The 12,107-nt window shown below is 33.9% G+C and overlaps 1 protein-coding gene across 2 annotated transcripts; it reads left to right on the forward strand.

The window, feature by feature from the left end:
• Nucleotides 1-2,060: 2,060 nt before the first annotated feature.
• Nucleotides 2,061-9,520, forward strand: LOC113230353 (snurportin-1). Of its 2 annotated transcripts, XR_003310483.1 has the most exons (9): nt 2,061-2,265; nt 2,480-2,570; nt 2,899-3,069; nt 4,858-5,052; nt 5,608-5,738; nt 6,430-6,578; nt 7,659-7,813; nt 8,328-8,973; nt 9,035-9,520. XR_003310483.1 is itself a non-coding variant. In XM_026464249.1 (8 exons), the coding sequence occupies exons 1-8, from the start codon at nt 2,114-2,116 to the stop codon at nt 8,538-8,540; spliced, it is 1,257 nt and encodes a 418-aa protein (XP_026320034.1). In that variant the 5' UTR covers nt 2,061-2,113; the 3' UTR covers nt 8,541-9,008. The 2 variants fall into 2 exon arrangements, 1 of the variants encoding a protein (XP_026320034.1); XM_026464249.1 differs by lacking the exon at nt 9,035-9,520 and having other exon boundaries at nt 8,328-9,008.
• Nucleotides 9,521-12,107: the final 2,587 nt, after the last annotated feature.

Consider the following 12,107-nt stretch of genomic DNA (forward strand, 5'->3'; position numbering starts at 1 on the left):
AAGACAGGACTTGAGTATGATTTCAAGCACTGAAAATACGACCCTAATGGCAAGGACTTGAGTATGATTTCTAGTGCTGTAAATCATACTCAAGTCCTGACATGAGCATTGAGTAGACTTCTGGAATAGCCTAAATAATAAAAACACTGTTTCTCCTAATGGTGATGACGTTTCTGTATCATTCGTATCCTATTAAATTTCAAATTCAACAAAAATGTAAGTAGGTATCTCCAAGAAATTGAGTTTATATAATGTAGCTCAAATTATAATAATTCATTTATTAAGGCTAAAAAGCTAGCTCAAAAAGATAACAAAGAATGAAGAAATTCATAATGTAATGTAACTTACACTAAAAATTAAATCCTTGTAAAAGTGTAGACCCGCCATTTTTTAGATTTTAAATAATTTAATTTATAACATAATATATTACTAGCATTGGATGAAAAGCCATCAGCTTATGAAGGTAACAAATAATTATAAAACTAAAAAAATTATAAACAAAAACTTAAAATTATTAAGTATGTGAAGTGTGTGCGTATTGCACCCATATTTCTAATAACACTATTTCGACTCGACAGTATTTCCACTACAAATTCCATGGAACACTAAAGGGAATACTACTTCAATAAAACACATGTTCTACAGGTCACTATTCCGATCATAGATTTAGGGTCGTATTCTAGAACTCTACTCAATGCTCAAGTCAGGATTTGAGTATGGTTTAAAGCACTCGAAATCATACTCAAGTCGTTGCCATTAGGGTCGTATATCCAGTGCTTGTGTTTCCAGTGCAATCCTGACTTGAGCATTATTTTAAGCGTTGAAAATCATACTCGAGTTCTTGCCATTACAGTCGTATTTCCAGTGCTTAAATCATACTCAAGTCCCTGACTTGAGCATTGCGTAGAGTTCTGGAATACGACCCTTAGTGTATAGGTACCCACAATCTATGATTCCGATAGAAAAAAAATCGACAAATAACTGCTTAACTAGTTATTAATTATTTCTCAGACATATTTACGTATATGAGATATTCCGCTCAAGAATAAAGTTGTCCTTAAAAAGTCTGTCAGTACAGCAAATATTTATATGAAATATTTCATGTTCTGTCGGAATAGTGACCTCGAATGTTTGCGTTGTCGAAGCAATGTTCGTTCTGTCGGACCTGTCGAACATATTATGTTTTGTCGAAGTAGTACTCCGCCGAATTTCTGTGTAGTCGAAGTACTGTCGAGTCGAAATAGTGTTATTCGCAATTAAGAATGACACCCTTTTTATATGTATAATTTATTATATAATTTATTATAAGCAATAACCCGCCATATATTTCATAGTTTTTGAAACCATTATTATTTATTTATTGAGCACTGGATACAGAGGCATCAGCTTAAATTGTTGTAACAATTAATTAGAAACTCAAAAACTAAAACACGATACGTGTAAAATCTGTAATTACAAAAACCCGCCATCTCTCCATTTTTCCTTGTTTTTTTTTATTTTATTTATTAAGGCTTTGGCAAAGCCATCAGCCTAAACATGAAGTTTAATTATGTTTCTGTAAATATGGCCGCCCCAAAGAGGATAGGCAATTTGAGGCGGGGCGTGCTTGGATTGACTCGGGATTCCTTAAAACAGGCCGATACGGGTATTCTAGTTCGAGTTTCGTATAATTTCGCGTTTTAATCTTCGATTAAGGCACAATAGCGCTATCCTATTCCATTTTAAACTGGATTTCACAAAATAATTGAAAGTCAAAATAAAAACGACACTTTTCCCTCCAAAAGGTCCAGAGCGAATCCTCCTTGTTTTTTTTATATTTTAAGCGCGTTTTGTTTTTGGGCGAATTTGTTTTGTAGTAAGGTAGACGGAAAACTCAAAGCACAAAATAAATGGCACTATCTTATTTGTTCTTATTCATGCGTACTGTTTCTAACTTAGACTATGGAATTTACTAATAATTACTAATTACTTTAATTTACTATTCTTTTATTTTTTTCCATCCTCTAAGGTTTCTAACGATCAACTGTCAAACTTCAATGCTGTCAATGTCACTGGAGGCAGCGCGCGGCATGTATTGATTGAATTTAATTTCTAATTCTCTTTTTAGGAAAAAATGGAAGAAGTAGTTGAAAAACTTAGTGACGCTGTGATAAGTAAAGAGCCTACGGAAGAGGATAAATCCAATTTCGAAGGATTGTATAAAAACTGGGGTAAGCTAGGGAATCAGGAAGAACGTCGACGCGAAATATTGGAAGTACAAAAGAGGTAGGTATTTAAGTTACGTTTATATTCAGTGTTTTACGATTGTTTTTGTTTTAAAATTGTGTTCATAAGTAGAATATTGACAGAGTATTTTAGCTTTGCCCTAGTTAGTATTATTATTTTGATAAAATCAGTTATCTTCGATCAATTTTTATAAGCACCTGTTACATTTTATGTACTTTCGACATATTCCCTAATAGTTCCCTTCATTTTTCAGTAATAGAAACACTAAATTGGACCTGTGCCGGGGCATATTAGACCTGGTAAATACAACAGAAGAAGAAAATATTTTTCACAATAAAAACAAGGTGAATATTTTTTCCCTTTACTTTCCATCGTTCCATATGGAATAGGCGAAGGTCAGAGACCATACTGCCTAGACATTAGTTTCTTCACATAACACTATGATTGTCATTAAATTTGTGTTTTTAAAAAACCGTTGCGAGTTGAAAGAACAAGTTGGAGCAAAGAAATCTCACCTATAATTAAATTAATTCCTATCACAGGGATCCAGTTACTTTGCTATAGATAATTAGTTAACCATTTATAATCTTATGAATCCATATACGCTAATTTCAAAAAGTTCAAGCTGAATAGTTTTTAGGCAAAAAGAACTTATACAAAACTCTTTTACAGGCATATTACAGACCAAATATTTATGTAGCAGGGTTCCACAGAACCCCTACAAATTACAGCAATGTGCTGATGCTCTCAGAGTGGATGATTGAGAAACCATTTGACTTTGCTGATAACTGGTATATGGTGCCATGTCCTAAGGCAGTCAGGGTGCTTGTTGTCTCCAATCATGTAAGTGCTGTGCGTGGCTCAGCCATACATTAACTAAAATGCGGCTATGTGACAAAATATTTTTTGAGATGTCTTAAATAATAATAATAATAATAATAATAATAATAATAATAACGCACACACTCAACATAGCCCCGCACTAGGGAAACCCTGTGTCGCGGGTGCCATGGACACACACATAGACAACCACAAATTACACCCAAACTCACGAGAGAAATAAATGTAGGCCATACAAATATTTCTCCCGGCCCGGGAATCGAACCCGGGGACCTCTGCGTGGCAGTCCGGTATGGTAACCGTTCGGCCAGAGAGGCAGTTAAAAATTAAAAAAACAATAACCGGTTTTACAACGTTGGAATTGTTTAAAGATATTGTAGCTAAGCATCATTACGGTAAGTTCCGATATATACACTATGTTTGACTGTTTTGAAATAGAGAATTTTGAGCCCTATCTTATGGTGTTTAAAACATATATTTGACCACATGTCACTTAGCCATGTTTTAGTTAGTGGACAGCAGAGCTACGGTATGTTGACACCTGTAACCAGTTTGGTCTATGATTGCGTAATCTCGCTTCCTCAGACCTGCTTTCATTAGATATAATATTATATATAGTAGAAATTCAATAATAATATTAAATAGGCTTTCATGTGGCTAAATACAGTGATTATAATAAAAATTCCAGGCATCTACACCAATCAGCGGTCTCAAATCACTTGTACTATGAGTACAAGAGCAACAAGATAAATTGGCTTCTCAAATCATTCCTACCAGGAATTGAACCTAGGGTCTTCTCATCAAATCACTAAAGACTGATTATTCATTGATTGGTTAATTAATAGCCACCTAATTCGAAAGAGCTGTGTGTATTTGTCTGCAAACAATTATTTCCTGTTGTTGTTATAACAGGGAGTATGGCTTTCTACCTTAACTAACAAGTTGAAAAGACATCCATGGAAAGATATGGGATGGTATTATGCTAGACCAACACTACACGCCCGTAAGAAGTGAAATATATAAATATATTCTCAAACAAAAACCATTTTACTGAGCAATAAAAACGAACGACAATCTATCACGTAACAGTTAGTTTCTTGTGCGTAATCTGACATACTTATAAAATCGATACATTACACTCATGACTCAATACTTAACTACGACGACGTTAGATGTAGATTTTTTACTTTACTGATTGTTTAAATAAATCATTATACAGTAATAATTAATCTTGCAAATATCGATACATGATATGATTTTTTCAGTGCAACACTAGTAAGGTGTCCCCAATGAATAGAATGAGATGACGTAATGGGTGTTGCCTTAGGTGGAAGCAAGACGCATAAATGATTTGAAACAGTTGATGGGTGTTGTCAATTGTTTCACTGCAAATCAACCAGTTTAACTTGAACTATGCTATAATGGGCGAAAATTGAAAAATTACATATTTAATTACTGATGAAATTTGATTCTGTTTGTTTTGTAATTAGATGTTTTGCTGTTTTTCCCACACCACCGAATAGAACAGCACGGCATTGTTACAGATGTTATTTTTATTACAATAAATACAGAATATTTTTTGGAATACACAGAGATGAACACACAGGTCAGTTGTTGGCCTGTCTATATTTCAGTGCAAATGAGAGTTGATATTTATAAGATATGTATCACTAATGAGTTACCAGGAATATATGGCCCTTATTTCGTCTCTATTTCTGGTTCTATACTCGATGATGGCTTTAAAAGATTTCTTTAGTTATTACATTTTAACATGTGACATTACATTTTTAGGGTCGAACAAAGTGCTACACAAAGTACGGAAGTTTCAAATTCGAGAGATGTACGGCATTACCAGGTGGCAACCCTAATTGGAACAAGAAGAAGAACAATTGCTGTGTACTAGACTGTTTTTACTATGACAATAATCGCATTATGTTTGTATTGGATATTTTGGCTTGGAATTGTCAGCCTATGACTGATGGAGAGGTAAGGAGATCCTGTTCCACTGATGTTTTACCAGCAAAAACAATTTTTGTTAGATTTATTTATCAATTAAAGTGCAATAGATTGTTATTGACATAGAGCAGAGAATGACTCATATATACCAGACTATAATAATTTTTGGCTGACAAGGGACAGAGCCAGATGGATAGAGCTGGGGGAGACCTATGTGTCTTCAAGATGCGCTGATGTTATCTATAACATCAACTTAATCTATTGATATATGAATACAATTGTCAATATAATTGAATTGTCAGTATAATATAGGTTAATAAATAAAAAAATAACAATTTTTATGTGGAAGCTGTGTCATCACGTTTAACACAGTTTTTTATATGCCAATAGTCTCTCATAAAAATCATATTAGCAACTCAGTAACACAAACATGACATTGTACAAGTGTTAAGGATTTTTGTGTAGAGGAAAATAAATGAATTTCTTTTTGTTATTGATATGTTTTTATTGTCAAAAGCTTTCTATGTACACATATATGAATATTATCCTTTTATTACATCTAAATGTATTTTTTTTACGTTTCAGACTGAGTTCAGACATTACTGGCTCCAAACTCATCTGGGGGAGTTACCTGGCCTAAAGGTCATTAGCAGGATGAACCAGATTATATTTAAAATACTTCCCAAGATTCCTTGTGATACAGAGTCCTTAAATAAGTAAGTAAATAAGTACATAAAAGTTCAAGAATAATTTGTCTGTCTTAGAAATGAAAGTATTTTTATTTTAGTAATTATCTACGTTTCCGACTCTTTATAGGTCCCATGATCACGTCGAAACGTTGATTGTTAGATAAAATAAATACACGCAATTTATATAAAGAAAATTAGTTTAATTTCCAATAATCGTCTAACTCAAGGCCAGTCTCACATTCAGAGTGTCTAGTAATGTCATATTGTATAAACGGTTCATTTGCAGGTTGTCAAAAATGTATATTTATATTTATTATGTATAAAAATGTAGTCTAATGTGAGTTTGCAATAAACATTATTTCTTTAACCACTAACAGGATCAAGTACTTGTCAAGTTTGACAATCAAGATTTTAATTCAACTCTATGCCGATTGCAATAAGTACCGTCCAAAATCCAGAGTGTAAATTGACATGCTCTGGAATGTACATCGAAGGACTAAAAGTAAAAAGATTATCATTAATTATGATAAATTTATCATTGGGCGATCGAGACCTGGCTTCTGTCTTTCACAAACTTAAATACTTATACTCTATTCCTTTAGTTACTATTATTATGGTTTCTTACTTGATAATTGTATAATGCATATATTTAATGCATAACTACGGAACTTTTTAATAATCTTTCTTATGAAAAATGAACAAATTCCCATAATTTCAGTTTCTTGCAAACGTACCCGCCGTTTGAGAACCACATCCCTCAATTAGACGGCTTGCTGTTTTATCATAAACGAGCTCACTATTTCGCCGGACAGACCCCATTAGTGGGGTGGCTATACCCTTTTATGGTGCCTGAAGTATTAGGAGAAGGTAATTTAATAACATATATTTACAGTTTACAGACGCATAACCTAGGCTAGCATCATAATCACAGAACAAATAAAACAAAAGTGCTTAGAGGGTGCGGCACGTGTGCCAACAGTGCACGCAGTTCCACATACTTGAGCTCAGTCCGCCATTTTCGCTTTGTCGGTCATGGTCGTGTCAATTATCTCACGCAAAACCTCAAAAATTGTGGAGAATTGCCTTATTTTGCTATTTTGGAGTGCAAAAATGATAGTCGCACCTGTTATATTATCCATGGTGCTATTTCATGTCATTGTTAAGTCTTATTTTATGTTAATAAATGAATAAATTTTCCATTGTTATTTTATAGTAGATTTCTCGTTCGTCCTCTCATAGTCTTCCAGCAATTGCCGCTAGATGGCAGCACATCGAATTAAATTTCAATATAAAATCAAAAGATCGTAACTTGCAAGAATATGCCAACTGTCCTGAATTTGTTACATGTTTTTGAATAAGAAACTACGACCAATCATTATCAAAATTTCAGTGTTTAACGTAATTATGTTTCTGTGAGTTTGGGCGACAGCGGTTCTGATAGTTAGGGCACTTCCATTGTTTTCTTCCTTGAATATAATTAATAATTAATTTTAAAAAGAACTAAAGTTGCTGTTTATGATGTTAGTTATATAGTCCTACGAGGTTGTTAGTATTTCATAAATAACCCTCTATATAATTTGTAGTCCAAAAACATGCTAGTTATTTCGTAAAGTTTCTTATTTTCTATTTTAATTATGCTAAGTAAACACGAACGTCCGTGTTTACTGCTTCATTATACAGTACGACTAGCTAGTTTTTCTCGTGATAGATTTGCCAATAACGCAATTCATTTAATAGTATTTTTAAATAAAACAATAACAGATCCGCACACTGAATGCGATATAGCGCGGTTCAATATTAACTTGATCACGCGTAGTTGAAATTAGTAATGAAAAGCTTGTTTCTTAAGTTTCTTTTTTTATAAAATATTTTTTTGTAATATTGTACACATTTTATAAACTGTTGTCATTATAATTTGGTTTTTAAATAATCTTTCTCTTATTGCAGATATCAAAATATCCCCAGCATATGAGTTAGATAAGCCGGAGAATTATACAGACCAAGCAGACTTCATAATTAAGTTCGAAAAGAAGTACAATAAACGGTTGGCCAAAAATACACGAAGATGCAGTAAGATGGATACTGCAGAGGCTGAACAAGGGGTAATTATCCCCTTGATGTGGTCATAATAGAGTTGATTTTTTAATATAGAGTGTGTGTAATAAGATTTTTAAAATTCCACAACTTATGTAATATTTAACTGTACTTAAATAAAGAAATACCGTAAAAGCAAATGTTTATATCTTGTCTTTTAAAATTATAGTCAATTGCACACAAGACATTAGAAATCTTTGAAGTAACGCTAACATATCTATTTCTGCCACCAAGCAGTAATGTATTACTGCTTTCAAAACCGAAGGGTAAGGGTGCTGGTGAAAATACAGGTACATGGGACTTGTCAATTTTATGTGTCAAGGTGACCTGTGCAGTGGCAGTGCCCCTCAGATGTTTGCGGTTTCAAGCTCCGAGTGGCACTGCAACTGTTATGGATAGGCGTGTCGTTCACCACCAGGCGCAAGACTTATTCGTCCCGTCACTTTATAAAGAAAACCTTTTTTAAAAAATTTGTGCAATCATTTTGTTAGGTATTACTAATGTGTACTACTTGCATTTTAGACTGAAAGAAAAGGCAGACACGTAGGCGAAGATAAACAAGGCAAAGCTAAAGAGGACACGATACAAGCTACAATGGAAACAGGACTGGAGGTGCAGCTAGCACCTCCAGACTCAAATACAGATCAAATGGAGTCGGAAGAAATCGAGTCGAGTGCTAAAGATTCGGATGAATTGGAGTCAAGTACTACGAACGCTGCTGCCGCTTTAGAATGAATGTTTCCATTGTAGTGACTTTTGCGAGAGATTTTTTAAAATTGTATATTTATACATTGCTATCTGTCAGATCTTATTGTAAACACCTTTTTTATATTGTAAACACGGTCACGTGTTAGATTAATAAAGCATCTTTCGCAGTGATCAATTGGTAATTTGTTACTATGTTTTATAACTCGTATTATTTGATTCAATTTAAATATTATTTTATAAGTATTTTGAGGTTTATAATTATATTACTATTTTTGTGTGATCTTTAAAAGATTAGAAACTGAACTCTTGTCCCGAACTATTAAGAACTTATGCACACGGCGTATTTTATACCCGCCGACCAGGTGCGTAACACGGTACACCGCGTCATCTGCGCGTATACGCGCTGTTATCGGCGTATGTATCGCGCATTTTGATATGTGATAGTTTTAATTTTAGCTTTGTTTGTTAATTTCAGTTAGTTTTTGAAATGAAGCAACTACATGAAATTCTATTTCGTGTAGTTGCTTCGTTTAAAATACTCTGCCTGCATAGGCTCTAATATTCGCATAATTAAGAATTCAAAAGAATATAAATAGATTAGGGTTCCGTTACAGAGTTTCTGAAGGAGCCACAAGATGTTTTAATGATCATGGTCAAGTTCCAAGTGTAACACTAATTTATTAAAAGTGCCTATCCAGAAAAATACAAAACAGTATTTTTCTCGTAATGAATTTACTTAATGTGTACAGTGGATGACTGTGTAATCGTAAGTTGCCGTGTTTATTTACGCCGTAAAACCCTAAAGAATGACCAATGAACCAGCGTCAATCCCGTCAGGTTGTGGTCAATACGTTGTTTACTAGATCTAAATTCAAGGTCACGTACCAGAGATTAGAATAAGGTATAGTATATATATACCTAAACTTTAAGTAATACATATAGAGTGCATAATACCTCTCTAAAAAATAAAAGGTTTTTACTTACAATTACGAAGCTTTTCTTTTTTTATGATATCAAGTGACAGGTCGAACAAGTCGTCCTGGTGGTAAGCGACACTCCTATCGATAACAGGTGTAGTGCTACTGAGAGCTTTAAATTGCAAAGATCTGAGGGACACTGGAATGTAGTAATGCTCACATTACTGCTTGGCGGCAGAAATAGGTAAGGTGACAGTACTTTCCTCGACTATCTCATTCACAAGGCGCTCTATACAACAAGAGTTTGTTCAGTCACTCTGAGACATAAGTTGACAAGTCTCATGTGCCTGTGATTTCACCAACACCCTTACCCTCCAAAACCGGAACGCAGTTAATGTTCACAATACCGCTTGGCGGCAGATATACGTACGAACGTACGTGGACGAACAAGATCGTCCCAAGGAGTCACAAAGATTTCTACGGCAGTTTATACACTAAATACACAACTATAGTAAATAATTGTAATATACATCAAAATAAACAAAATGCAATACTTCTGTCATTTCAGAAGCCACGTCATTACATACATTACGTCATTACATATTAGCCACGTCAGGTAAAGGTCAATGTTAAATATACAGCGTCCATACCGATCTTTGGAAAATTTGATGATTTGTCAATTAAAATGTTCTCTAAATGCGACAGGGCAATCGCCGATGTAGTTACAATATTTACTTTTAATACATAAAAGTCCCATTCATACTCGTAAATAATATCATTGATGTAAGAACCACCATAACTGGACCCTTTCTACAATAGCTTGTAGTTTTAACACTTAATGAGAAAAATACCAAAACAAATAGGATTATTGATATTAATACGCAATATAGTAAAATATTCGTATTATTTTCGTATTGATGTAGAGTTTGTAGCGTAATTTTTCAATTTAGAGACTGCAAAAAGCAGTTAGAATATGAACTGTCGTACCGACTGCAATGGATGTTAGTATTTTGCATTAACATTTAAAGTTTTTACGATAGTTACGTATTTCAAATGTTCAAGCGTTAATTAGTAACACATAAGTAAAAGGATTATTTGACAGTTTTGACATTGGCTTTAATTTAGTAGCAGTAGAGCTCCAGGGAAGTACTGCCACCTTACCTACTTCTGCCCCCAAGCAATAATGTCAGCATTACTGTGTTTCGGTTTTGTAAAGGGTAAGGGTGCTGATGAAATTACAGGCATATGAGACTTGTCAACTTATGTCTCAGGGTGACGGGCGCAGAGGCAGTGCCCCTCAGATCTTTGCGATTTAAAGCTTTGAGTGGCACTGTACTTGTTATAGACAGGCGTGTAGCTTACCACCAGGCGCACGACTTGTTTGTCCCATCACTTGACATTTATTAATTAAATATAAATTAGTTTTTTTTTTAGTTAATAGTTCCTTTGTTATATTTCAATATAAATGTTCGCAGGCATTTTGGATCTGTTAAAAATGTAATGTACGTAGAGTCTAGTCTACGCACATTACATTACATTACTGATAGTACTCTAGTACTACGTTGCCATATTACGTTGTTATAGTGTGTACAGTATATTCCATTGACTCTACCTGTAACGAAACTAAATGTATTCGATGTTGTGGTTTTAATAGCTGTATAATATTTTCTTGTTAGTTACTAGAGTTCTCAAACTTACTATGTAACTTTAAAACATTTTGGTGTTCATTAAATTAATGATACAGAGTGTAGTCCACGAGTAAACCCAATCAATGTGATCTTGACTTGAAAATTAAATATAAGAGACTTATTCTGTAAATGTTTATTATTTTGAAACACACTGAATCTTCAATGTTTGTATTAAAAAAAAATGGTTCACCCCTCGTTGAATACATGTAATGTGGGGTTTAAGACTGACCCTTGGGGTACTCCACGCAAATGCTACTATAATGTACTCTTTGGTCTTGCTTTGGTAAGTAATGTAAGTATATTACCAATGCTTATTACGTGTAATAGTGTTTTATGCAATCGTTGCATAATGACGGTTCAGCCGAGGACCGTGTTTAGGTCACGAGGCTTTGCCGAGTGGTCTAAGGAATAGGTACGAGATTTCAAGACCTAATTATGTAATGCATACAATACTTTTTCTACGAGTCAATAAAATAATTAAACAGAACCTATACAATGTTCATTTCCTTTATTTTTTTTAGTGGGGTTTAAGACTGAGTCTTGGGGTAGGTACTCCACGCAAACCCTTTTAATAATGTACTACTTTGGTTTTGCTTTGGTAAGTAATGTATATGACGTGTAAAATCTTTTTCATGTTTACGTTGCATTCTATAAAAAAGCTTAGTATAACCAATGCTCGTCTCCATTCTACGACCGTCACTGGATATTTGATAACCTCAATCACCAAATTGAGAAGAGCAGTAAGTAATAAAATCGTGGCAAACGATTATTTGCTGACCATAAATTAGAATACATCTTTCCGTCTGAATATTGGGCGAGAACGAAATTAATTTCGGTGAGCGAATTGTTGACCAAATATTTGCTTTCGCTTTGATTTATTTATATATTTATTGGGAATGTCTACAAAGTTATTTATCACCTGTTGAGAATTTGAATTTCTCATGCAAATTCGTATTCCTGAGATCGTCAAGGCTAGTTGGTTTAATAAA

This window comes from Hyposmocoma kahamanoa, unplaced genomic scaffold (genome assembly GCF_003589595.1).
Source record: "Hyposmocoma kahamanoa isolate Upper Pololo Valley unplaced genomic scaffold, ASM358959v1 63, whole genome shotgun sequence".
Classification (NCBI taxonomy): Eukaryota; Metazoa; Arthropoda; class Insecta; order Lepidoptera; family Cosmopterigidae; genus Hyposmocoma; species Hyposmocoma kahamanoa.

What these genes read in the sequence shown, in the direction of transcription:
- LOC113230353 (XM_026464249.1), top strand. Translation starts at nt 2,114, where the DNA reads ATGGAAGAAGTAGTTGAAAAACTTAGTGACGCTGTGATAAGTAAAGAG. An exon ending in ATATTGGAAGTACAAAAGAG is followed by an intron (nt 2,266 to 2,479) that starts GTAGGTATTTAA and finishes TTCATTTTTCAG; the next exon opens with TAATAGAAACACTAAATTGG. An exon ending in TGCTTGTTGTCTCCAATCAT is followed by an intron (nt 3,070 to 4,857) that starts GTAAGTGCTGTG and finishes TTACATTTTTAG; the next exon opens with GGTCGAACAAAGTGCTACAC.